Source organism: Mesocricetus auratus, unplaced genomic scaffold (genome assembly GCF_017639785.1).
Source record: "Mesocricetus auratus isolate SY011 unplaced genomic scaffold, BCM_Maur_2.0 Super-Scaffold_100676, whole genome shotgun sequence".
In the NCBI taxonomy this organism is placed as follows: domain Eukaryota; kingdom Metazoa; phylum Chordata; class Mammalia; order Rodentia; family Cricetidae; genus Mesocricetus; species Mesocricetus auratus.
Genome location: NW_024429266.1, coordinates 176,447,088 through 176,473,497, shown reverse-complemented (window position 1 = coordinate 176,473,497; position 26,410 = coordinate 176,447,088). Strand labels below are relative to the sequence as shown.

At 41.2% G+C, this 26,410-nt stretch overlaps 1 protein-coding gene and 1 non-coding gene across 2 annotated transcripts in view; one reads left to right on the top strand and one right to left on the bottom strand.

Annotated features, from left to right (window-relative positions):
• Washc2c (WASH complex subunit 2C) overlaps positions 1–26,410 on the bottom strand; it is a 48,784-nt gene that overhangs the window by 11,169 nt on the left and 11,205 nt on the right. The window contains 18 exon segments of the mRNA XM_040737569.1: positions 1,679–1,864; positions 3,249–3,392; positions 4,781–4,883; positions 7,344–7,516; positions 9,690–9,821; positions 11,455–11,556; positions 13,865–13,951; positions 15,513–15,640; positions 17,366–17,521; positions 18,497–18,556; positions 19,739–19,775; positions 19,777–19,797; positions 20,557–20,649; positions 20,651–20,673; positions 21,784–21,840; positions 22,902–22,983; positions 24,056–24,163; positions 25,283–25,330. Coding sequence (XP_040593503.1) covers positions 1,679–1,864; positions 3,249–3,392; positions 4,781–4,883; positions 7,344–7,516; positions 9,690–9,821; positions 11,455–11,556; positions 13,865–13,951; positions 15,513–15,640; positions 17,366–17,521; positions 18,497–18,556; positions 19,739–19,775; positions 19,777–19,797; positions 20,557–20,649; positions 20,651–20,673; positions 21,784–21,840; positions 22,902–22,983; positions 24,056–24,163; positions 25,283–25,330 — 1,740 coding nt within the window.
• On the top strand, positions 24,617–24,724 carry LOC121137290. Its single transcript, XR_005874552.1, has one exon. It is a non-coding gene; the product is annotated as a U6 spliceosomal RNA (small nuclear RNA).

Below are 26,410 nucleotides of genomic sequence, written 5' to 3'. Positions count from 1 at the left end.
ATGGGCACCAGTCACATCTGGGATGCACAGGAATGCATGCAGGCAAAACACTCATATACACAAAATAAAATTTTAAAACGATTATTTCTGTTTAGTTTGAGTTCAAAACAATAGCAGCCTCACAGAACAAGGCTACTATGTTTAACAGTGAAATTATTGGAATATGTGCTGTTTGTCTTTCTAGGTCTGAGTTAGCTCACTCAGTATGTTTTGTCCATGGCTGACACATAGTGACCATGGCTGAGCAAGCATCTGTGGAGTAGGATGTCAAGTCCTTGGATATATGCCAAGGAGTGTGTAGCTGAGTCATATGATAGATCTGCTTCTAACGTTCTGAATATTCTCCACCGATTTCCAGAGTAACTGCACCAATCTGCAGACCCACCAACAGTGACGAGGGTTCCCCTTCCCCATAGATGCTCTAGCATTTGTTGCCTGTTGTTTTCTTCATCTTGACTTTCTGACTGGTGTGAGATGAATTCCAAAAGCAGTGAGAGAAATACAGAGCGGGAGTGAGGAGTGAGGAAGGAGAGTAAATAACACTAAGGTGTTTGAAAAAGCCACAGGGAAATGCAGTATTTTATAAGGTTACTAAAAATATGTATTTGTGTGTGTATACATGTTTATGTGTGTGTATATAGTTTAAATGGAGTTACACACATGGGGTGACAATGCTCCCTGCAAGGGCCATAAATTAACAAAACCACCAGTTCCAAGCATAGGAAACTTCCCTTCACATTGTTGTCAGGGGCTTCCAAGAGACACCCCAAATAATATAGGTCAATTGTCTCCCAGAACTTGAAAGTAAGAAAGATCCTGTGGCCGTAGATACACATACGACAGACACAGGACTTGGAGGAACTGTGTCTGTAGAAGCTTCCATCCCTGATGACTACCTCTCACAACATTGGAAGGTGCTATGCAAGTTGCCAAGGGAGAAAAATCAATCAGTAGTCCTAACGAGGTGTAGAGCCAAAAATCAACAATAGTGACAGCCCGGTAAGACCTCCCTAGTGATATAATAGTGGTAACCAACAGCTGTCTAATTGGACATAAAGCAGACTCAACAGGAGGAAATGCATGCCTAGGACTGTAAACTTAGCCTAACACCTGGGGTTAGAGAAGTCATAGACTCTAAAGGAGAACCACGACTGACATTTTCCTAAACTAATACAATTTCTAACTGTATTCTAAATACTATCCTTGTGCCCATAGATGTAACTCTTTGTGCAGCAGAGATCATCACAGAAATCCAAAACCTACGCCAGATGAGCAAGGGAACCCATATGGCCTGCAAAAGCTAACACAGTTTTTATATAGCCCTTTAGAGAGAAGGTTTGCTGAAACCTGATAAACTGATAAAAGGCCCTTCTACCACTAATATTCTCAAGTATACACATCTGCCCTAACTCCCCTTTCCTACTGCTTACTCTTATAATTAGCCAACTTTCTCAAGAGCGACAAGGTATGGGCATCTCAGAAGAAGCAAGTAAGATTCTAATTGCCCATCTAACCTGAGGGACTTAAGGGGCAAGCCACTGAAGGGACTGGGCAGTGACATCTGACTGGAGAGAGTCATCAACACTTGTACTGAAAACCATGACTCCTCAGCTCGGCCAGCAGCAGCACCCATTTGAAAGAGAATGCCTTCATCTCACCTAGGCTCATCTTGGCTCACCTTCTCTGCTTCGTTCTGTGGCACACGGGTGTTGCTTTGATCTTCCACTTTATCCTCTTCCTCATCAAACAAACTAAGGACAGTTTTGGTTCTACCCTTGGTTCCTTTGTCCGATGGAGATGAAGAAGAAAATAAATCAGAAGAAGGTTCAGCTGCTTCCTGATCAGATGCAGTCAATACTCCTTCCTACAAACAGAAATAAGGAAAAACTTAATGACTACATGGCCCTCACAAGCTCGCCCGTAATCGTTAACTGCCACATTAACATGACTCAGTGCAACACAGCTTACCACATTTACTATCATGTGACAAAACAATACAGTCACCAAGAAGCTTGTACAGACAAGCCACAGTTGAAGATGATTTTTACTATCATGTTAAGCCAGAGGCTCCTCTTCCTTCTACAAAGTGAAAGGGTAGTTATAACGCTGATGTACAAAGGCTGCTTATTTACTAGAAAGAATTTTTAAATAATAATGTTGATAACTGTCAATCATAAGAAACAGACCCTAACTCCTAGTTTTAATATGTCAGTTCTAGAGGGAAACAACCTGAAAAATCACACACTCAAATTGTAGCCTTACAATGTTTATCTACATGGAATAATTTCTAACATAACATTAATCCCATAGTATCACAACTCCGGCAAGACACCACTGGTCAAAACAATTATATGTATCACAAGAAAGAAAAATTATTTCCAATTAAAAACACTATTGACTGTACAGTGCATCCTATCTTTCAAAGTGGAAAAGCATGTTTCATTAGAGAAGTGATACTATATAAAGTAATGCCTACTTTTTTATAAGCTAAGTGCTTATGAATTAAAAAGAAAACAAACAAATCTAATCCTCAAGGCGTTTACACCTAACTAAGGGACAGGGCAACCTAACAGTCTGAGTCAAGGGTAGAGTGGGCTGTGACGGTAATTCAGGCCCACATGCAGCTACTAGGAGAAGAAGACAGAGTGACTTGGATACACATGAGTCAATCACTGTTGGCTCTGGGAGAAGCTAACCCTGAGCAGCTGACCTGCAGAGTACAGAGAAAATGTGGCACACCACAGACACACAGCAACTGTTGACATGAATCCCCAGTCACATAAAGCTGAAAGCCACCAAAAAGAGACAACCAACCTTCAGAACAGAAAGTTAATGATTAGAGGAAAACCCATCTCACATTGCTCTGATTTAGTCAGCATCACCAGAAGTGACATCAGCACTCGGAGGTGAGGATTACAGAACCAAGGAAAATAGGAACATCAGAGAAAAGCATGAAAAACGAGATGAGGTAAACCACTTTACAGAGATACAAAATGCATTGTTATCCAACAGGACACTAAAATAAAAGGGGAGATTTTCAGTTCACTATGTACAGGAATCCAGCTATAAAGTGAACCCCATCAAGGATTCCCTGAAAAGGAAGAACACAGGCCATTTTTTTTCTACCAAACTGAGTGTTTTCTAATCTTCCTACCAACATATTTATTTTCGCAAAGCATTTTCAGTGTTGGAAAATGTAGGAGAGTGTGTATGTTACAGATGGGCTGGAAAACCAAAGTGCAGCTTACCTTCCCCACCACGTTAGCCACAGCAGCGTCCCCCACCTCTTTGCCATTATCCACATTCACATCCACAGACTTCACGTCGGACGGCACCTCATTCTCCTCCTCATCACCGAACAATGATGGCACCTCAGAGATATGCTCTTTTTTCTACCGAGAGAAGAAAAAATGGCATCCACAGTGATTAAAAAAAGTATGCCTGAATAGCATGGTGATGCACACAGCTAGCCAAAACCAGTCCATTCAGGAATGAGCTAAGTACAATGCAGGAAGCGCAGATAGGATAGTAACCGTGGCCTCAATATGGAAGACATAGCAAGCAGATAGGATTCCTTCAGACTTGTGATCACAGCATTTCAGACTTTGTTACTGCCACCAGAACAATAACTAGTCTCTCTCCTCTTACATGTCACCTGCATGACAACACTCAGTAGATGCTGTTCCAAATCTGGGCTCTTTGTACTAAGCCACAGCAACCAGTCAACCCACTGTACCCTTCTCCTTGTCTGCTTGCCATCCTTAATGTAATGGCAACTCTCACATTGCCACTCCCTGGGTTCCTCTGTCTGAAGACTGTCTTCATGTTTACAGCAAGTCCCAGATGCAAATGTTCACCTAAGGGTTCTCTGTTCTCTTCATTATCAGTTGCTTATCTGAATAAGCAGAATATTTCACTTTTTACCTGGTCCTTACTTTATTCCTTATCTACCTATCCACTTATCTGAATGCACTATAAACTAAATGACCAGACACAGCATTTTATACAAAGTAGTTGCTCAAGTTTGCAAGACCTTCATTCTTTGGAAGGCAGAGAATTTAGAGAGTAGGAAACTGAGGTTATGTGACCAACCTGGAGTTACCCACAGCCAACCAAGCTATGAGGAAGCAATGAGAAGGCTGATGTGGAAAACTATGAAAAGGCAATAATTGAAAACATTACAAATGGAATTTGGGGTAAGAGAATTTTTGGTTATCATCAACTTGAAAACAAAGAAGATGGAAGTTAAAAATGAATACAGAAACCCAGTCTCAAAAAACCACAAAAAAAGCGCAGAAGACAACAGGCAATACTTAAGTGATTAAAGGGAAAACAGTAGAATACATTAGACGCTTACAGTTTAAAGATGAAGTGCTCCCAAAGGCTCAGGTATGGAGAGCTTGATCCCAGCTAGTGGTGCTATTTGAGGAAGTTCTGGCAACTTTAGGACATAAGGCATTGCTGGAAGAAGGTCACTAAGGATGTGTCCTTGGGAGCTAAGTCTTGACTTCCCATATCCCGTCCCTCTACCTGAGTCCTGTCCACCATGGATTGGATAGCCTCAATGACATGATGTTCTGCCTTGACACAGGTCCAGCAGCAACAGAATCAAAGACTAAGGACTGACCCTCTGAAATCATGAGCAAAAATGAGCCTTTCCTCCTTCGTGCTAAGTGTAGGATCACAGCAACTCCAGGGTCTGCTTTACAGTCTGACAAATGGCAGCTCTACTCACATAGCACAATCTTACAGGTATTTTCTGGGTCTAGGAAAATACTACCATTGTTGCAGGAGGAACAGATGCAGGGGGAAAGCCAAACAGAGAGCTTCCGCTATCAGCATCATCTTCAAAGAGGAGGGACGTTCTCTGAGTCTTCTTTTGGCTATACGAACAGATAGAAGATCAAATTCAGGAGGAATACTATTTAAAAACAAAAGTACTGTTCTTATTTGGCCACATCCACAATAACTAATCTCCCACCATTTGCTGACTTTGTACAGTTGGTGATGTGGAAAACCTTTAGATAGACTTTAATCTTACAGGCAGCACGTCTGCACACCTGAAGCCACGCCCATAGGATGTGGCCACCACCACAAGTTTACTGGCAAAACAAGCCTGTCAGAAGAGCTTGATGCAGAAGAGCCCAGAGACCTGTTCATGAAGCTTGTCAGTCACTCTCTACATGATACAGCCACACTAGCTCTTAGGTCTGCTGGGCACACTGCACTCCTGGTAGGCAAGCACAGAATTCTCTATTAGCACCTTCTCCAACAGAGAATGAACTAAGAGTAGTGATGCCTACTTCCAGCATGGCCAGGAAGGCAGCTGAGCCACAGACCACAGAGCCAGAGTCAGCTTTTTCCATGTAAACCTCTTTTCTCCTTTCTACTTCCTTGATTCAGAATAGTTTTATTGGGATATAATTTACATAATAAAATTACTCCCTTTACAATACACATTTCAAGAATCTTTAGCATATTGAGAATAGAGCACCATCATCACATTCTAACATTTTCATTACCTCAAAAAGGAACCCCATACCCATTAGCAGTTAGCTCTAAATTCCCATCTCCTCTCAACTCCTGAAAACCACCAACCTACTTTCTCTCTCTAGGTTGATCCATTCTGGACATTTTATATAAATAGAATCATTCAATCTGCAATCATATGTGACTGACTTCTTCAATTAATGTATTTTCTAGGTCACTTCACATCCTATTATATATCAGCACTTTATTCCTTTTGGTGAATAATAATAATAGGCCATTGTGTGGCTCCACATTTTGTTTATCCATTCATCACCTGATGGACATTTAGGTTGCTTCTGCTTTCTGGATATTTACAGATCAATGCTACAACAGACATTCTTGTACAAGCTTTTATCTGAGCACATTTTCATTTGTCTTAGTTGTATACCATAGAGTTAAATTATTTGATCACATGGTAACTCAGGCTTAACATTCTGAAGAAACACCAAAATCATTTTCCAAAGTGACTATACCATTTCATATTCATCCATATCTTTAACTATGCAAAATCCTTTTAGAGATCTGATCAAATCTGTGAATTACTTTCTACACACAAGATTTTATAGGCACCTTCATGAATAATTGGAAGTATAAAGAATCTGGGGCAGAAAGTATCACTGAAAGCCAGGAACTGTGTGGCTGACACCAAGACATAAGATGGAGGTGTTTCGGGCCATCAGGTTCACGGCAATGTGTGCGGTAGGTAGGGCACTCGCGTATGGAGGATGCTCGGCTACAGTGGAGATACAGCGGGGCAGGGGAGGCAGAGCCACGCCCCTGCTCTAGGCCCCCAAGTCCCTCTTCTCCTCAAGGCTGGATTACAGAAGGCTCTTACAAGATGAGTTACACTGACGCTTGACACAAGGTAGCCAGTAAAAGCAGGAAGACTATCCAGGAAAGAAGAACACAAATGAAAATAAGAGAAGGAAGCATTTCCCTGCACTATGATGAAGGCTGCCCATGTGCCAGCTACCTCACAAAGATTTCACATCACGAGTGCATGGTTATCTCATAGACCTATCTATGGAAGATGAAAAATCTGAGGCAAGAGAAGTTAGGGAACTTGTCCAAAGTTATTCGGATAAGAACTGTACAGTCCAAATTTAAAATTTTATTAGGACTTCAGACATTCTCTACTCTGAACCAGAGTCCACAGATTTGCCAGGTGCCAAGTATTGGGAGCCTAAAAGCAGAAATAATGTCTGATGAAATATAACTATTTAGAGAGATCTGAGGTACTTTAAGAATCCATTTATGAAGACCACCACATAATGCATGATATTTCCACATTCAATTAACTGCCTGTTTATTCTACCACAGTTTAGCTGAGCTTCAAGGAATCATTTACAAGTCTCCAGAGGAAAGGAATTAAATGCAAGAGTCACTGAATACACAAATATCCAGGCAGCACAGAGAGTCCAGCTTATGTCACTCTCCACAAGCCTCAAGCTTCAGCTCAGACAATCACCTACACCAGAAGGTGTGGTCAGCACCTGCGAATAGTCTACTCCTAATGTCATGGGTTTCAACAGTCAGGAGTCCTAGCAAAGTAATAAACTTTTAAGTAACCTTCTTTAGGGTAACCCTAAAAGTTGGGAGAGGGCATAAGCTATAACAATCTCATTCTTAAACCCCTAAGAGAAAAAACTATTTCAAAGTTAAGAAAATGTAAGAGAAAACAATCAAGGCAAACGCTCCCACTGAAAAGCAAGGGCAGCCTTATCCATGTATGTGTGAAAATGAAACGTCAGCCACTGGCAAGAGAAACACTGTCTCATGCACTAAACCTCTCTCTGCAATTATAAAGCTCTCACCTGTCCTTCGCAATAGCAAACAGATCAGCTTCATCATCGTCCTCCTCAAATAGGTTGGTCTTTTTCACAGCCTTCGCTTCTTGGCCTTGGATGGTCCCTGAGTCCCACAGTTCTCCTTTGGACTTCCTGTCAGATGCTAACTTAGTACGTGAATCAGTAATATTCCACTGGTCCTTAAAACATAAAACATGCATTAAAAATCTAAGGGCAGTTCTGACAAAGTGGCTAGGTGGGCAAAGCACTTGCTACATAAGCATGAAGACCTGAGTTTAAATCCCCAGATCCTATGTTTACAGGACCCATGTATCTCCAGCACAGGGGGGTGGGGAGAAGACATAGGTGGATCCCAGGCTAGTCAAACCACACATGGACAAGAGCAAGTCCCACCCCTCCACTCAACACACATATATGCACACACAAATACATTACACACAGCACACACACACTCAAGGTACTAAAGCTAGCTTCAATATATGTCTCTTATTGGTAGACACATTATCTAGTGACCAATTTAGATATGGAACATGCATGACAAGTAAAATAAAATTTTATCTGTTAAATTAAGTTACATTCAAACTAAGAATCAAGCATACTCGAAGAAAAGTCATGTCTTTGAACACTTGGGTTCTGAACTACACAGACGTTCTCATTCATACCTCCTCCATTCTCTCTGCTATGGTTCCACCTTGTATAAACACAAAAGAATTTGTCTATTTTAAAGAACCAAAATTAATTATACTGGGGATAAACAAAGAGAAATGTAAAAAGTAAAAAGTCAACTTTAGAAGGGGATGTTTTAAGTAAAATCCTAAATCAGAAAAGGAAGGGGGTCAGCAGGACAGGGAAGGGGCAAGAGAAGGTAATTGGGAGTGATGCTCAAATACATATATACACATATGAAAGCTATAACTTATAAATAAAGCTTACAGTTGAGAACTGCTCCTCCAAGCAGCCATGTCCAGCAATGATTACAGAGCTTTAAAAAAACCTCCAGCGAGAAGACCACACCTACAAGTAATACTCCTACAGGCCCCAGATGATCCCAGGGGGAGCCAAGCAGGAAGTCCTAGAACCTGTGCACCCTCATTCTGTTTTTCTTTTTGCTCATCAGCTTTGGATAGGACTGTTCTTTTCCTGACACCACTACAATGGGAAGAATTCCACAAGGCAAATGATTACAAACAATGTGAAACGAAAAGAATGAGGGCTGAGTAGCACTGCTAAGTAAGTATGAGGACCTGAGTTCAAATCCCCAGCACCCACATTAAAAAACACTGGGCGTTGTCATGCATGTGCCAGCTGGAGGGGATGGACACATGCGGATTACCAGTGTCTGCCAGCCTTCAGCCTAGCTCTGGTTCATTGAGAGACTGTCTCAGAGAATAAGGAGAAGAGTGATAGAACAGGACACCTGGTATCCTCCGCTGGCTTCTGGGAAGGCTCATCTGTACACAAGTACTCATAAACTGCAAATATGTATTATACACACAGAGAGAGAGAGAGAGAGAGAGAGAGAGAGAGATAGGTAGAGGATGGGTAGTCTATAATAAATATGGACATTTAAGCAGAAAACATAAATTAAGTCATTTAAGTTGCTTTTAATAACACTATTGTTATTACAATTTGTCTGTAACCTGGTACCCTCCTAACATCCCTATAATGAAAGAGCAAACATTATTAAACAGGAATATCTTCCTTTTAACAGCTTAAATATCTTTATTTATACTTATGGTCTTCTGCTCAGCTAAATCTGAATAATGATTAAGCTATTGTCGATTTTGCTGATCTGTATCCAAATCACAAATGTAAACATCCACTTTCCTATAGAAAAGGAAATGACTCCTAGCCTGCCTAGTTGTAATTCTAGCTTAATGACACAAAGCAATCCTTAACAAGATAATACACATTACCCTCCAAGCATGGCACTTTGGCAATGAAAAAAGTCTGTGTAGCAGACCTTGCTATACCCCTGAGCTTACCACTGCAGACCAGACTCTTCAGCCCCAGCATGCTTCTCCCCAGCTCTTCCTTCTCTATCATACTTAGCAAAACACACCACAGGCTCCTTATCGCCTAAAATGTACCTGAAATGTGAATGTTTTTATTTCACTATCTCTTGTTCCAGAGTTTCAGCCATGAACCTTGTGATGGAAGACATATTAACTCCATTTTGAAAGTATTAATGTTTAACACATTACACAAATGTTTTTCTTTAAAGGATACAATCTTATAAACACCATCTTTAGGTGACCAAGCTCCAGTGAGTACAGAACAGAATGCTTAGGACAGCTCTGACTCGTTCTGCATTCCCATCAAAACCTCATATGTGGGCAAACTTTAACCCACCTCCTCATCGCTGCTGAACAACAAGGCAGATGCTTTCTTTTTGGGCTGCTCTGAAGGTTTTGGTTTCTCTTGACTCTGAGGTTGCAGAGATGGAACCTGCTTCTTAGCTGGTACACTCCCAAAAAGATTATCCTAAAAGGACAAATGGTAGGAAAGTCTACAAAGGTGTCACCAGTTCATAGACATGAAACCCAATTAGGCCATTCTCCCATCAGGAGCAGAGCACATGCCTGGGGAAAACAACCACAAAATACCTGCACATCTCAGTCTACAATTCTTTGAATTACAACCCCTATCCAAAGAAGGAAAACAAGATTACCACAGAACTCTTCTAATTTAAAAAAATCCTTTTAAGATGATTATTGTGTGTGTGCATGTGTGCACAGGGGTATATGAGTTGAGGGCAGTGTATGTGTATAACAGGTCAGAGGACAACTTTCAGGAGTTACCACAGGACCTGACAAGGGCTTGAGAGAGCAACACCAACAAAGGAAAGTCAAGATGGCAGAAACACCAGGTGCCCTTTGCAGTCCACCTGTGGGCATGAGAGCTTTGGCAGCAGCCAACAATCATACATCTCTTTCTAAAAATTAGAAACTGAATTATTGGCTAAAAAGAGATTTTACAGCTAAGAAAGTTGAAAAACAAAATTATTTCCAATTTGTAATAAAAAATACACAGGTATGGAACAGTTTATTAAATAAAATCCCTGTCATCCTAAGGACATTCAATGGTATTTATAAATTCTTATCCAGTCAAACACTTTAAAACCATCAAATATGAAATGAGTGTGGTGGTGTGCACCTGTGATCATGGGATTCATGAACCTAAGGCAGCAGGAGTATAAATTTGAAGCCAGCCTGGGTTACATGGTCAGTTAAAGGACAGTTTGGACTACCTATGAGATCCTGCCACCATGCCGACGCCCACCAGAAATTCTACTGCATACCCATTTTCACTAAGGTAATTAAATAAAACCATCAGAGGGCCCGAGTATGGTCTAAGATACAAAACTCTTAACAGCATATACTATGGCAGTAGACAATCCTGAGCCAAAGACCAATAGAGGAGGTCTGTAAGTAAAGCCTGGTAAGGTAGAAGTCACAAGCTGGGCCCAGTGGGACGTTAGCGACAACAGCTTTCATTCAACCATGCACTTCAGTCCTGTACCAACCACAGAGCAAAGATGTGACACTATTTATTTCAGTGACTGTAATGAAGCTAGTGACCTTTAACCCACAGAAGCTGGAGGTGCTACGGTACCTGCAGAAAGTGGGTTTACAATGATGGAGCTGAGTGTGGAGCCACAGCCATGGATCAACCACTGGACAATGCTACATAAGGGCTCAAATTTGGATCTTTTTTACCTCTGACTTTTCATTACCACTACACTCTCTACACCCAGAGTAACAAGAAATGTAAACCTAAAACATGGCTGCCTCCTTATCACTACTGTCACTGCAGCAAAGATATTCTCATATGTCATTGGTATAAGAGATCTATCCACTCTAAAGTTATCTATCAAGAGAGTATGAAAAATAAAAAATATTTGGATTTCCCCAATAAATGAGTCAAGATCTTAATGACTTCCTAATTGTATTACTAGAAAAACCTGAGGGATCACCAATGCGACCAGACATTGGTGACCTAGGAGCTTCTCCATCACACTTTTCTACTATATGCCACTCTGGCTATATATAAAGACAACAAAACCAATTTCTACTGTTCTAGGTTAATTATTTGGTGCTGCAGTAACAACATTTACCTCTTCATCTTCATCACCAAAAAGGGAGACTGATGTGGGAAGCTGGCTGGGCAGAAGTGATGCACTTTTTGACTTACTTGAATTTTGAGAAGAAAACAAATCCTGTTGAATCAAAATCAGAGCTATTGTTTAGCAGGGTCTATCAGTTTTAACATCCAGTCAGTACAGTAGACTATAACATGATGGGCAGTGTGTTTAGTTTTGGGACCGCAGTGTCTGCCCTTGTGGGCACAAGGAGCTAGGGAATGCCACAGGGTATTTCAGGCAGTCTCTTTGGAGCCTGTAGGGCGACCATATTTCCACCTGAAGGATGTAAGTCTGGAAGACATTTCCCAGTCAGTTTTATCATGCAAACAAAAGGCTTCCTTTGTCTAAAGTATCAATATCAAAGAAAAGCATATAAATCCTACCACAAAACAGGCTAGATTCTCGAAGTGCTAGACCTGCCACTACACTTTATTAAGATCTCTCTCCCCAGAAACTATGTTGCATCTTTTCAATAAATACAAACTAAATTCCTAGATTTAAAAGGTAACTCAGTGGCAGAGCATGTCCCTAAAGAGTCTACTATTCTACTTGAACTATAACTATGAAAGGCTGAAAAAGATCTGCCAAGTTATGAATAGTCCTCAAAATTTAATGGACTGTCAGTTTAAACCACAAGGAATACTCTGCAAACTGAGCTACATGAACTAGAAACATAAACTAGGACAACTGTCCCCAGGGCAGAGGAACCTCAATACAAGAGCCAGATAATTAAACAAAACAAGAACATTTTCCATGACCTCTTGGATGCTATCTTTCATTACACAATCAATGTCTACTGCTCATCAACAAACTTAATGAGGTCACTGACCTAGGAAGAAGAATTCTTAGCACATTGGTTAGTATCTGACTCCATGAGTCACACTGGTCTGTTACAGAGAAGAGGCTCCAGTGTTCTGTAACCATTTTGCATTTTATACACAAATGGGCTGGATGTCTTAAGAATATCAAAGTAATTCATTCAAACAAAGAACAAAACACAGATTTCTGCATTGTAATGTTGAACCTTCCTTGTAGGCAAGGAGAAAAACACACTTGTTACCTCAAACATGCCCTCCCGCAAAAATTTAGTAAGGCAAGCTTTCTGTCCATTCTTGAGCAAAGCCTTGAGTAGTAGTTTTAAAATAAGCCTTCAGTTTATTAAACTCTACCATCAAGAACTCCAGTTAGGGGACTAGAAATATAGCTCAGTGATAAGAGTACTTGCCCAGCATGTGCAAGACCCTGGGTTAAATGTCCAGTATGTCTCTTTCACTCACACACACACACACACATACACACACACACACACACACACACACACACACACACACAGAGACACATACACACACACACACACACACACACTTGCTCGTGCGCATGCACGTTCAATGAAATTTGAATCCTGCTTCTAATTCCAGGACTGTTGCAGCAATGTAAAGTAAAAGCATTGACTTCTCTGATAGACAATCTTGGTTGTTGTCATTTGACACACCAAGGAAGACAGATCCTCAATTGAGTAACTTCATCAGACATATTTTCTTAAATGCTAATTGATGTAGGAGGGCCCAGGCCACTGTGGGCAGTGCCATCCCTATGCAGGTGGTCTTGGACTATATAAGAAAACTGGCTGAGTACAAGCAGGAGAGGGTAAGCCAATAAACAGCATTCCTCCTTGGTCTCTGTTCCAGGTTCCTGTTCCAAGTTTCTGACTTGGCTTTCCTCAATGATGGACAACCTGTAATATGAATTCCTCCCCAAGTTGCTTTAGATCAGTGTTTTCTTCACAGCTAAGAAAAGCTAACTATTTCTAAGACTAGAATAAAAAGGCAGCACAGCCTCTATCTGACATCTCAGGGTCTGAATAAATCACCAGAAAGGCTTTGCTTCTTGAACTTGCCACTTCCATAGGAATGGAAGCCCAAGCTGCTTGAGTCTTACTATCCACAATCCATCATATGTCGCCAGCAATGAAAAGCAAAAGCTGTGCTGAATTTGTACCACAGTGGGAACAAACTCACTAGTAAGTCACACTGCCATTAAAGGAAGCAGCAGTCTGATTGCTTCTCATACAGTATCACAATTATGAACCAACAAACAGTCTTAAATTTAAGCCTGTTAAAGGAAATGCAATGGATTCAAACCTAAAAGTTAAAGGTACTGTATATATACCGCTTTCTGAAGATCACGTATTTTCAAGAAAATATAGGGCTTTGTATATGCCAGACATTTATAACACTGAATTACATTTCTAGCCCAAGAGATTATTTTCAAACTAAGAACTGAACTATTTAAGAATAAGTCTTAAACCTCTGCTGACAGACTAATCAGAAATTAATGTTTTATCCTACGGATGACCCCCAGAACTAAGAGAAGAATTCCATACCTCAGAGTCCTCTTCATCTGAGAACAAGCCTTTCTGAGTCTTTGTTTCTGACACAAGCTTCGGATTTTTGCTGGAGGGTAAGGTGATCTAGTTGGATCCCCCCCCCAAAAAAGAAGAAAAAAATAGACTATCAGCAAATAAGAGGCATGGAAACAAGCTGATTGATTGATTCATTCATTCAGGAAACGTGCCCAGTCTCTACTATGAGAGGGCACCAAACCAAGGGACTAAACATGCCTTGAACCTTCTTTTGTACAATGCTCACACAAAGATTTTATACAGAAGTACCATAGTAAAGAACCCAAACACTAGTATACGTTAACACTGAAGACACATTCTCAGTAGAAAATCAGTGTCTTGGATTTGACAAGGCCCAGAACACTGAGATGATACAAACAAGATAAAGCACAGGGCACATCTCGCGTACTCTGTCAGCAGGGCACAAAGGGGACAGACAGAAGGGAAAGCTAGCTGAGGGACAAAGATGATTTTGAATGTTGGCATTCTGGAGGTTGTGAGGGCAAAAGAAGGATGTGACGAAATGAGGCATGTGTGATGGCTACTCTTGGTTGTCAGCTTCACTCCATCTGGAATGAACTAAAACCCAAGTAGCAGGGCATACCCGTGAAGGACTGTTTTCCTAATTCAATCAGCTGAAATAGGAAGACCTACTTTTAATCTGGATCTTTTGATGATACACCACCAATCCAGACCTTTTGAGGTGGGAAGATTCACCTTTAATCTGGGCCACACCTCTGCTGGCAGCCTCTATAAAGGCCGTGGAAGAAGGAAGCTTTCTCTCTCTTTGCCTGCTTTCCCTTGCTCTAACTGGCAAGCCCATCCTTCACTGGCATTAGAGCCTACTTCTTTGGGATTCTGGCTTATACTGAAGACCAGCTGAAACATCCAAAACATCTTTTTTTGTTGTTTTGTTTTTCCAAGACAAGGTTTCTCTGTTTTGTTTTGGAGGCTGTCGGACCAGCCTGGCCTTGAACTCACAGAGATCCACCTGCCTCCTGCCTCTGCCTCCCGAGTGCTGGGATTAAAGGAGTGGGCCACCATCGCCCGGCCATCTAAAACATCTTAATGACTACAAATTGCTTACAAATAGTTCTGAAAAACACTTTTGCACAAGTTTCAGACACTATTTGGCAAATCCTCATCTACATGTGAATGTGGTTAGCAGTTATTTGGAGTTTATATTCAAAGTTCTTAATATAAATGTGGTTGCTATTCTTGACTGTCAACTTGGCACATTTGGGAATAGGAACTAAATTGAAGAACTGTTTCCATCAAATCGGCCTGCAGGCATGTCTGTCATTTTCTTGATAGCTAATTGAGGTAGAAGTACCCAGCTCTGAGAAAGTGGGCTTGGCTATATAAAAAAGGTAGCTGGGCAAGTCAGTGAAAACAAGTCAGTCAGCAGCATTCCTCCACAGTTCCCCTGGTTTCCTCCCTTAAGAATGGACTTCATCCTTTAAGCCAAATAATCATCTTCCCCCATGTTGCTTTGATCAGTGTTTATCACAGCAGCAGAAAATAAACTAAAGCAATAAACACAAAAGAAAACTCTACATCCCTCTGAGATCCACATAAATTGCTATTGTAAGATGCTCAGGCCAATATCCCACAATATGCTCTTACTCACCGTTTTATCTGTCCGTGTTGTGTTTTCATCTGCCTGACTCACAGAAGCCACTGGCAAAGGTGCTGGTTTTTCTCTGAACAGATCTCCATCATCATCATCAAAGATAATGGCAGTGGACTTGATTTTGTCTTAAAAAAAGAAACCACAGCATAAAATTAAACCAGCATCAAAATCTAACTGCAAAATTCACAGAAAAAAAATTGCTCCCAAAGATAAACATGAAAGGCATCTTATTTCTTCATCACTTACAAAGAAATACAAAGTAAATGGTAGATGGAACCATATTCTTCTTTTAGTATTTTTCCTTTTCATTGTCCCTGGAACTTCGAGAACTGAGCAGGGAGAGCTATGTGCTCTGCCACTGAGCTACTCTCCCTAGTTCCATCTTCCTGATACTCAAAGCAAGACAGACATTAACCATCTGAATGACACCCTTGCCCAAAAAGAAGCATCCTATGCTGAGTGCATCTAATACAAGATTAAGAAGCAAAGATCACCTTAAAGGGTCAAAGAGTGAATAGTTCTAGAGAAGAGATGTGAATGTTGACTCCTGTTTTTATTAAAAATTCAACTATACAGAAATAGATGAAAGCAAATGCTGGAATTCCCCTTATCTTCACCTGCCCAGCCACACAAGACAGACAGAAGAGTTTGATATGCATGCTTCTAAATCTCCTACTACTTCATGTACTAATGTCAGCTATTCACAAGACTAAATCTTAAATAATCTGAACAAAATGTCCTGCCATTTGTGTTTTCCACTTAATGTACAGAGGAAATGTTCCCAAGTAAAAAAGTAAATACTTTATTGTTTTATTTTTTATCAGATTCATCCATCCATCCTTTTAATTATTTATTTATGTTTTTGCATGTGTATATGCTCATGTATTTATTTATTCATTTATGTGTTCACATATGCTCATGTATGGGGTATATTCATTTATGTGTTTATCTGTGTGTATACTCATGTATGGGAGATATTTATTCATTTATGTGTTCACATATGCTCATGTATGGGGTATATTCATTTATGGGGTATATTCATTTATGTGTTTATCTGTGTGTATACTCATGTATGGAAGATATTTATTTATTTATTTATGTGTTCACATATGCTCATGTATGAGGTAAATTGTATGCACCTTGGGATCTATCCTCCTCTTCCTGAACAACACCTGATGACTGTAAGTCTCGTTCCTGTGAATTCGAACTTAGAGCTGGTGCTGTGATCCAGAGGGTGTTAGAAAGGCAGGCCCACACTAGACCTACTCAGTCTTACAGAGACACATCTGAACATTAGAAAACAAAGGACTTATGGGAAAGACTTCAACACAGACTTCAGAGGAGGAAAGAGTACTGAGCAGACAACAGGCCAAAAATGCCATGAGGGGACAAGGCTAAGGATAACCTCAACTCTGGCAGAAAATAGAGAAGGAATTAAGCAGCCAACAAGCAATGTTCTGCTCAAGTAATTACCCAGAGCTGCTAGGAGGGAGTACAACTAACCCTCTGTCTGAATTCTAAAAAGCAGAAGCAGAGAAAAGAATACAGGAGAAGAATTTCAGGTCCTTATAAAGAATATAACCTCAGTAATAACAGCAATGTTCTGCAAGACATTCTAGAACTGCAAGAGACACTGAACATGAAGGCGTGTGTGTCCCCTTAAGTTCAACGTTCTTTTATGTTTTGGTTTTCCAATAGGGTTTTTCTTTATAGCCCTGCCTGTCCTGGTCTTGACCTCAGAAATCTGCCTGCCTCTGCCTGCCAAGTAGAGTGCCGAGACTAAAGACTTGTGCCACCACTGCCCCACAAGTTCAATGTTCTTATTCCCAGAATTAGGTCGAAAGTGATACCAGTCTTGGAAGGTTTGTTACAAGATGGCACAAAAAAGTTATCATCATCATCATCATCATCATCAAAGAGGCCAGCAGTAGTTGGCAGATGTGGGCTCTTCCCTGGAGTGGGCTGCTCATGTTTCTGGAACTCCTTCAGGGATGGGGCAGAAGTGTCTGTGATGGAAAGACAGTCAAGAGTTATGAGCTGGTATGAGTCTCCTGTCTACGGCACCACTTATGAGTTAGGTTCATCCACAAAACACATTTAGAAAATGACGTAACTTTTGTGTTAGTGCTGGAGAACTAAATCCCAGTTCAAGACTGCCTGACTGACCACTCTTCCCCCACCCCTTCGTTTCCTCTCCCCTTTCCCTCACACCTGCAGCCCTCTGCTGTGCTGAAGAGGAAACCATGGCCATGTATATACTACACAAGTGCTCTGGCACTCTGTCACATCCCCAGCCCCAACACCTCTGAATTCTAATAGAATGTGAGCTCACATCATCAGTGAATAAGCTCTACTTATAGACATTCCAATGCCTTCCGAGGCTCCTGGGTACCCTCCTAATTCCTAGCCAGTCCTTATAAAAAGGTGACAATATGGAAGTATACAGTTCTTAAGAGATAGCATTTGCCGGGCAGTGGTGGCGCACGCCTTTAATCCCAGCACTCTGGAGGCAGAGGCAGGTGTATCTCTGTGAGTTCGAGGCCAAGCTGGACCAACAGCTTCCAAAACAATACAGAGAAACCCTGTCTCATAAAACCAAAAAAAAAAAAAAAAAAGAGAGAGATATCACTGAGGTGATGGCTCAGCAGATAAGTGCTTATTCTGGAAACATGAGAACCTCAGTTTAAATCCCCAGAACTCAAAAAAAAAAAAAAAAAAAAGAAAAAAACAAGTAGGGTGTGGCTGGTACTTGTGCCTGTAACCCCAGTGATGGCACAGGGAGCTGGAAGGCTCTCTGGGACCTACTGGCCACCAGCCTAGTCCAGGTTGGGTGTGAGACCCTGCCTCAGAGGAATACGGAAGAGAGTGCTGAAGCAGGACATGCTATGTCTTCACTCGACACGCATGCACGCACACACACACACACACACACACACACACACACACACACACACACACACACAAGAAATAAACCCTGTTACCTAAAAATACAGAAACAGCCCCTGCTGGGATTTTCTTTCCAGGTCTGGGAGATGAAGATTCTACAAAAAGGAAGAAAGGTCAATCATTTCGCCAGATTCGTTTAGCACAGTAGGACCTAAGACTTGAGCAGCTGAGGCAGGACCGTCATGTATCAGGACTATGTGGTAAGCACCAGAGCAACCAGGACTACATAATAAAACTGTCTCAGAAACGCAAACAGCCCAGGTCTAATGCTGCCCTTTCCAGCTGAGTGAGATAAAGCAGTGAGAGAGAGCAAACACCTGTGAGGTGCAGTAAAGAGAATAAAAGCAGCAGGTTAAACAAGAAAACAAGGAAACCAACATGACAGCAAGATAAGGATGACCCTAACAAAGAATAATCACACAGGAGTCTGTCATTTAAAACAACCAGTTCCCAATGCCTAAGGGACTCCTTCAGATCTAATGGAATAAAAATTGTAGTTCTTAAAAAAATACTTTGGGCTTTTAAAAAACTCCTACAGATGATTCTGATGGGTGCCACCTTGAGGAATTAATGGTGACCAACTAATATACAACACACGAGCAATGTTCCCTTGAATTAAATGTCATTAGTGAAGCTAGCCTCAGCAAAGCTATCAAATACTTTTTTACTTTCTTATCAGCCTCTAAGAGGCAAATGTGTGGTGTGGGTCTGAAGACGGAACTGCTGTCCTAAGACAGAAACTAGCAAAAACAAACTGACTTCAACTGTTTCAAGGCAAAAAGTATTTTCAGCTGAACAGAAATAAAGCTTTGGGTGCTCTGTCTCCCAACAGAAAAAGCTTTAGAACACGTTTGCTGGGTAGTTTGTTCTAACCTTAGAAGCCAGAGTTGTCTGGAAAGAGCAGCTCTATTGAGAAACTCCTTCCACCAGATTGGCCTATAGGATAGTCTGTGGGGCACGTTCTTGATTGATGATTGATGTGGAGGCCCAGCCCACTGTGGACAGTGCCACCTGTAGCTAGATGGTACTGAGAGAGAATGAGAAACAGCTACATATCAACCTGGAGAGCCAGCCAGCAAGCAGCACTCCTCCGTGGCCTCTGCCTCAGTCCCTGCCCTCCATGAGTTCCTGCCCTGACTTCCCTACATGATGGACTGTAAGCTGCAAAGATAACTGAACCCTCTCCTCCCCAAGCTGCTTTTGGTCATGGCCTTATCACAGCAATAAAAAGCAAACTAGGACAGCCACAAGGAAAACGCAGTCATTCCCAAGCCTACCTTCACTAACAGGGGCTTGTGCTGGCCGATCCGGGGGAGGCTTCTCTGAAGAGGTCACTCTGGTTGTGGGAAGGCATAGGATATTTTAAAATAGAGATAAATAAGGCTGAACTTGAAGATTTCTGACAAGCATTACATATTTTGAAGCTACATGTTTACTATCCTGTCAAAGAAACAGTTGCCAAGTTCAGACTACAGCAAAATGAACTTACTTTGGGCCTGTCAGGAATTAAATGAAAAGATGGAAAAGGATAACACATCAGTAACTCAAGTAAATTATCCACTATTGATACTCTCACAGCCTCTCCTCACATCAAAGAACAACAGTGATGTAGAAGTCCTGTGTATATGTCAATAAAGCACTGTTGGCCAATAGGGAAGCAAGATAGGTGGGACTAGGAGTCCAGGAGGACTCTGGGTAGGAGAAACACAGGAAGTCAAGATGTAACTGCCATAGGGATAAGAAGCCCAGAAACTTTGCTCCGGTAAGAGAAATACTTAGATTAACAATTATGGGGTAAATACTTAAGTCAGAGATAGCCAGTAAGAAACAAGCAAGGCCAACAGCTTCATAATTAATATAGCCTCCTGTGTGTTTATTTGGGACTGATGCGGCTCTGGAACCAGGCTGGCGGGAAGGCTTCCTTTTACAAAACAGGACATCAGATTATATAATATTTCTCACTCTGTGGTTCTCACTTCAATGTGTCCCCAAAAATGAAAGTAGTAACTAAAAGGAAGCTACTTTTCTCAAACAAAAACAGGGATTTCTTCTTCCTTACACACACAATGACACAGACACAAAGAGCCCAGCTCACCTCATCTTCATCATCGAAAAGTCCCTGTCCTGCGCTGAAGAGACCACCTCTAGAGCCAAATGGTGAGAAGTCTTCATCAGTCAACTTGGGGGGGTGGAAACAAGATGTCCTCTTCATCTGACAGAAAGCAGTGTTGCACAGGGAGTATTAAGATGGGTGTGTATGCCAGGCGTTGGTGGCGCACGCCTTTAATCCCAGCACTCGGGAGGCAGAGGCAGGCAGATCTCTGTGAGTTCGAGACCAGCCTGGACTACCAAGCGAGTTCCGGGACAGCCTCCAAAGCCACAGGGAAACCCTGTCTCGAAAAACCAAAAAAAAAAAAAAAAAAAAAAAAAAAAAAGATGGGTGTGTACAAGGTGGTGCCACACTGCCTGCAATCCCAGCATTCAGGAGGCTAAGATAAGAGCAATCAAAGTCCATGAACAGCCGGGGTAGGTATGGTGGGATGGAGGCCAGGTGAGACTATACAGGAATTCCAAACTAGCTTGAGCTATAAAGCAAAACTTTGCCTCAAATACACAAGGATGGGGGAGGAGAAGATGAGCTTGGAATCCAAATTCTTTTTGTTTGTTTGTTTTGATTTGGTTTGGTTTTTGAGATGGGTTTTTCCATGTTACAGTCCTGGCTATTCTGGAACTTGTTTTGTAGGCCAAACTGGCCTCGAACTCACCGATATCCATCTGCCTCTGCCTCCCATGTGCTGGGATTAAGGCATGCACCACCACTGCCCAGTGGAATTCAAATTCTTGGGGTTGCATCTATACTATATACAGTGCTAGAAGGGACTTTAATGAAGCTGTAGCTTACAAGGAATATTTGACATCCTTAAATGAGCAATATCTAGAGACAATCTCTTAGACTGACTTACTTGGAAGCAAGGATATAGCTCAATTGCAACATGTAAAAGTTTGAGAAAGGAAAAACAATCCTATAGATGGAGACAATGGCAAGGGAACACAATAGACGTCACTACTTAATATGGTGGTGTCATACACTACTGAAAACAACCCATAGTTCCTACACATCTAAAAAAAATCTAGAAAGACAGGCAATACCTACTTTAGACTGGAAATCCAAATACTCACAAGCATTACTCCACACTCCCTTGGAGTGCCCTAAAATATGTTTTCAGATGCTTTAAGAAAACGGATGGAGACACAGCCTACTTGTCAGCACTTAACCGAGACTTTATATTACACAAAGGCTCTGAATGAGTGAAGGGCTTACCATCAGGAGATGTTCTCCTTTCCTTCTTCTCCTTCATTGTCTTCTGAGGCTTTCCATCTGCTGAACAGAAGATCTATTAGACTCTCATAGCTTTAACGATACTCAAAATTCTTGCTCCAGGTACTGATTCTCTGCTCCTGAGTCTGTATCCTCAGACACAGGCCAAGAGCAGGACACTCAAGTTCGTATCTCAGCTCCATTAGAGCACTTGCTCATGGGAGTCTCTGTACGGCAGAAGGCTGCCAGGTCATGTACATACCAGGACTGTGCTATAGAAAGAATTACTCTACCTTTCTACTCTGTTAAGTAACTAGAACACACTGGATAGTGCATTTTTATTAGTTAAAATTGAAGAGTTACTGTTAAACCATGGATTCACAATCAGCTGTCCACAGTTCTCTGGGGTTCCTGTATTTCAGGCATGTAAGATGTTACATAGATATACACATGTGTTGGGGTAGGGGTAGGATGGTCTGAGCATGTAATTATCAAGCAGAATTTAAGAGATACTGACATGGTTTAAAGCAGTAGGTCTCATTGGACGGTGACCCCTTTGGGGGTCAAATGACCCTTTAACAGGAGTCACAAAGATCATAGAAAACACAGATACTTATGTTATGATTCACAACAGTAGCAAAATTAGAGTTATGAAGTAGCAACAAAAATAATTTTATAGTTGGGGGTGACCACGACATGAGGAACTGTATTAAGGTCTGCAGCATTAGGAAGGTTGAGAACCACTGGCTTAAAGAGTCAAAGTGCTTATCACCAAGCTTGACAACCAGACCCACCAGACAGAAGGAGGGAAGAGAAAACCATCTCTGCACACACATCAAGCCCCCCCGCCCCGTAAAATGAATAAAATGTAAAACAACAATGTTTGGTGGCTTGTAAGTTTATGATCCCAGCACTCAAAGAAGGCAAGAAGATCCGGAATTTAAGACACCTTTGGGCTGCATTGCATATTCGAGGCCAGCATGGACCCAGTCTCTCAAAAAGAAAAAGGCACATAGACACAGAGAAAGACAGACTGACAGAGAACATGTGTGCGAGACAGCACAAGCAGACTACTGAATGCTACCAACCAGCCACCCCATTACCCTACCTTCAGAACTTACCTATCTGTTCCTCGTTCAGCTGATTTGAGATATCTCCTTTGATCCGAGCTGCCAGCTCATCAGCAAAAGATGTAGGTCTTTTCTACAGGAAAAACAAAAATCACCATTTTCTAACAAATTAGTACGGTTTACTTCTGATCACCTAACAAAATTCTATCAACAGTCATAAAGTAATCAAGATACAAACTAAACAGGGCTTTTTTTCTTTTTTTACGGTTTATTTTACTTTTATTTATGTGTGTGAATACACATGCAAAAACAGGACTTTTCTCAGTGAATTTGAACACATGGAGTCTACAGAGCTCAACTAAGCAACAGAATTCACAAAATATCCCTTTAAAAGGATATGTCTTTATTTTTTAAAATACTTGAAAAAATCTCTATAAGAAAACTAACATGAATGTATGGAGGGAGATGGAAGAGTTTTGGCCTCAAAATTCTGGAGCTGAATATATCCCCAATGACCTGACTTACAGAAATGCCTAACTTTAGAAGAAACTGGCATCCATAAGGTAATTAACTGGAGACACAGGGACATGTACTGCTATTTATAAAACTATAAAACAAGGGACAAGAGACATGGTGTTCACCACTCTTGCAGAAGACCTAAGGTTGGTTCTCAGAACCCACGTCAGGTGTCTCACAATCTGTAACTCCAGCTCCAAGATATTTGATACCCTCTCTCTGGTCTCCCCAGGAACCCACACATGTGTGCATATACAGTCACACAGATACACCAAAAACACACTTAAAAATAAGACAAATCTTTACAAGACAAAAAAATTCAATTACAAATATGGGAGCAGTAGAGACAGCTCAATCGGTACAATACTTTCTTCGTGGGCATGAGAACCAGAGTTCAGACCCCTAGTACTCACATAAAAATCTAGAAGTGGCTATGTGTGCCTGTCATCTCAGAGCTAGGGAGACAAAGAGGAGGGCCCCTGGGGCTTGTTGGCCAGCTAGTTTATCCAAATTGCTAAGTCCTAGGTTCAATGAGAGGCCCTCACTCTAAATAAGAGGGACCGTGATTGAGGAAGTCATCCACCATTTGCTTCTGGGTTCACACACAAATTGCAAACATAAATGGCCATCTTAAGGAACAATGTACAAACACCATTTCTAAGACCTCATTCAGGGATAACTACACTTACAGACTTGGCATTTTCCTCAATGTCCTCAATATCATCCCCCTCTTTCTCAGAGTCAGCAAAAAGGTCACCGTCATCATCCTCTTCCTCATCACTCATCCGTGTGGTGTGCTGAGAATGCAAAACAGGATTACTAAATGCAAGTCATTATACTGAAAAGGAGACACTATCAATCTTTAATCTCTCCCCTTAAAAAAGGTAGCCACACTTGGATCACACATTCCACACGATTTATTAGAAAATAGCCAGGTGGTGGTGGTGTACACATTTAATCCCAGCAAGTAGAGGCAAGCAGATCTCTGTGAGTTCAAGGCCAGCTGGTCTACAGAGCTAGCGCTAAGACACCCAAGGCTACGCAGAGGAAATCTATCTATCTCAACACACACACACACACACCCCAAAAAAAAGAAAGAAAAGAAAGGATTTACTTTTTTGTTTGTTTTGATTTTTCAAGACAGGATTTCTCTGTGTAGCCCTGGCTGACCTGAAACTTGCTCTATAGACCAGGCTAGCCTCAAACTCAGAGATTTGCCTGCCTTTACTTTTTAATAAGAATACAAGATCGTGCTCGCTTCGGCAGCACATATACTAAAAACTGGAACGATACAGAGAAGATTAGCATGGCCCCTGCGCAAGGATGACACGCAAATCTGTGAAGTGTGCCATGTTAAAAAAGAAGCCGGGTGGTGGTAGCGCACGCCTTTAATCCCAGCACTCGGGAGGCAGAAGCAGAGGCAGGCAGAGCTCTGTGAGTTCGAGACCAGCCTGGTCTACAAGAGCTAGTTCCAGGACAACCTCCAAAGCCACAGAGAAACCCTGTCTCAAAAAACCAAAAAAAAAAAAAAAAAAAAAAAGAGAGAGAGAGAGAGAATACAAGATCAAAAAATTTAAAGCAAAGTATTAGAATATTAGAAATATTCATTATTAGAAGAACGCAAATTAGTTTCAACAAGAACAGGAAGTGATGATTAAAAGGAGCTAATAAAAAGGAGCAAAATTTGGAAAAGGTCATATCCAAAGGAGGTGGCAAACCTAAATATACAACATACTTAAGACTACCTGTGAGCATGAGAAAGCCCCAAACAAATACGGCACAGAACTGGCCAAGCATATCTGAGACCCTAGGTTCAATCCCGAGTGCCAAGTGAAAAGAAAAGGCATTTTAGTATTTTAGTACACATATTATGCTTCAATTAAAGCTTTAAAATGAATTCAATACATGACCTTTACCTGGTTTTGATCATTGTCACTACGACTGACAAAGTCTTCATCTGATTCCTGTGGGCGAAAATGCTTTGCTGTTAACACAGAAAAGACCAGGTAAGTCTCTGAGGCAAGCTGACTGTGTGAGGCAGAGGGAAAGCTCTTATACTCAGTCACCGGGAATAGCAGGCAAGATGAATGACTGACAATACTGAAAGAGTGGTCTAGCTGTTGAATCTTTATGTTTCATTTAAACAGCTCTAATGACTCATTTATGTCATTTGTATTTTCCAATTCTAACCTTTAGATTTAAAGAAAGATCTTTTAATTAAACCAGAAGGTAGGTTTGGGTTGCTTTACATTTTGGACTATAATCTCTGTGTTCCCTCTAGCAGGATAAGTACTTCATTAAGCTCAAGAATTGAACATCAGTTTTTGCTACACTGATTTGGTAAAGAGCTACACTAATAGGTAAAAACCAAGTAACAGGTAAATTTATTTCTACTTGCAGGGCTGGAGGAAGAAATGCAGGAGACAAGAACAATTAAGAAATGAAAACCAGGTACACAAAATGGTCTCCTTTTAGGATCTCATACTCGTTGTCTGCAGGAACAACTCAAGGACCCAGACTCTAGATGAAGATCTTACTCTGTGGACCTTAAGACATTACCAAGCGAACATGAAGTGCATACTTTCATTAGAAGGCTTCAAAAAACTATTCAGGAGCTGCAGAGATGGCTCAGTGGTAAAGAGGGTATGCTGTTCTGTTCTTGCAAGAGACTAGAGTTTGAGTCCCAGTACCAACATCAGGCAGCTCATAACCACCTGTAACTCCAGTTCCAGGGGTTACATGCACTCAAACACACATACATGCACACAAATAACAGTAGTAAGATGATGATGGTGAAAATAAATCTTTTAAAGTTGTTTGTGCACATACACACACAATAATAATAACAATAACAATAATAATCTTATAAAAAGTTCTTCATTGCAGCTCTTTATTTTTTTTCTAGGATTTTTCAAGGAGAACACATTCCAAGAGACTTCAGGCAGAGACTGTACCACAGAGTCTAAGCTGTTCTCTCCTCAACACATAATGAGATATGAAGGAATCAGGTAGAAAGGAGGGCATGGGTAACAGCAGAAGGTATC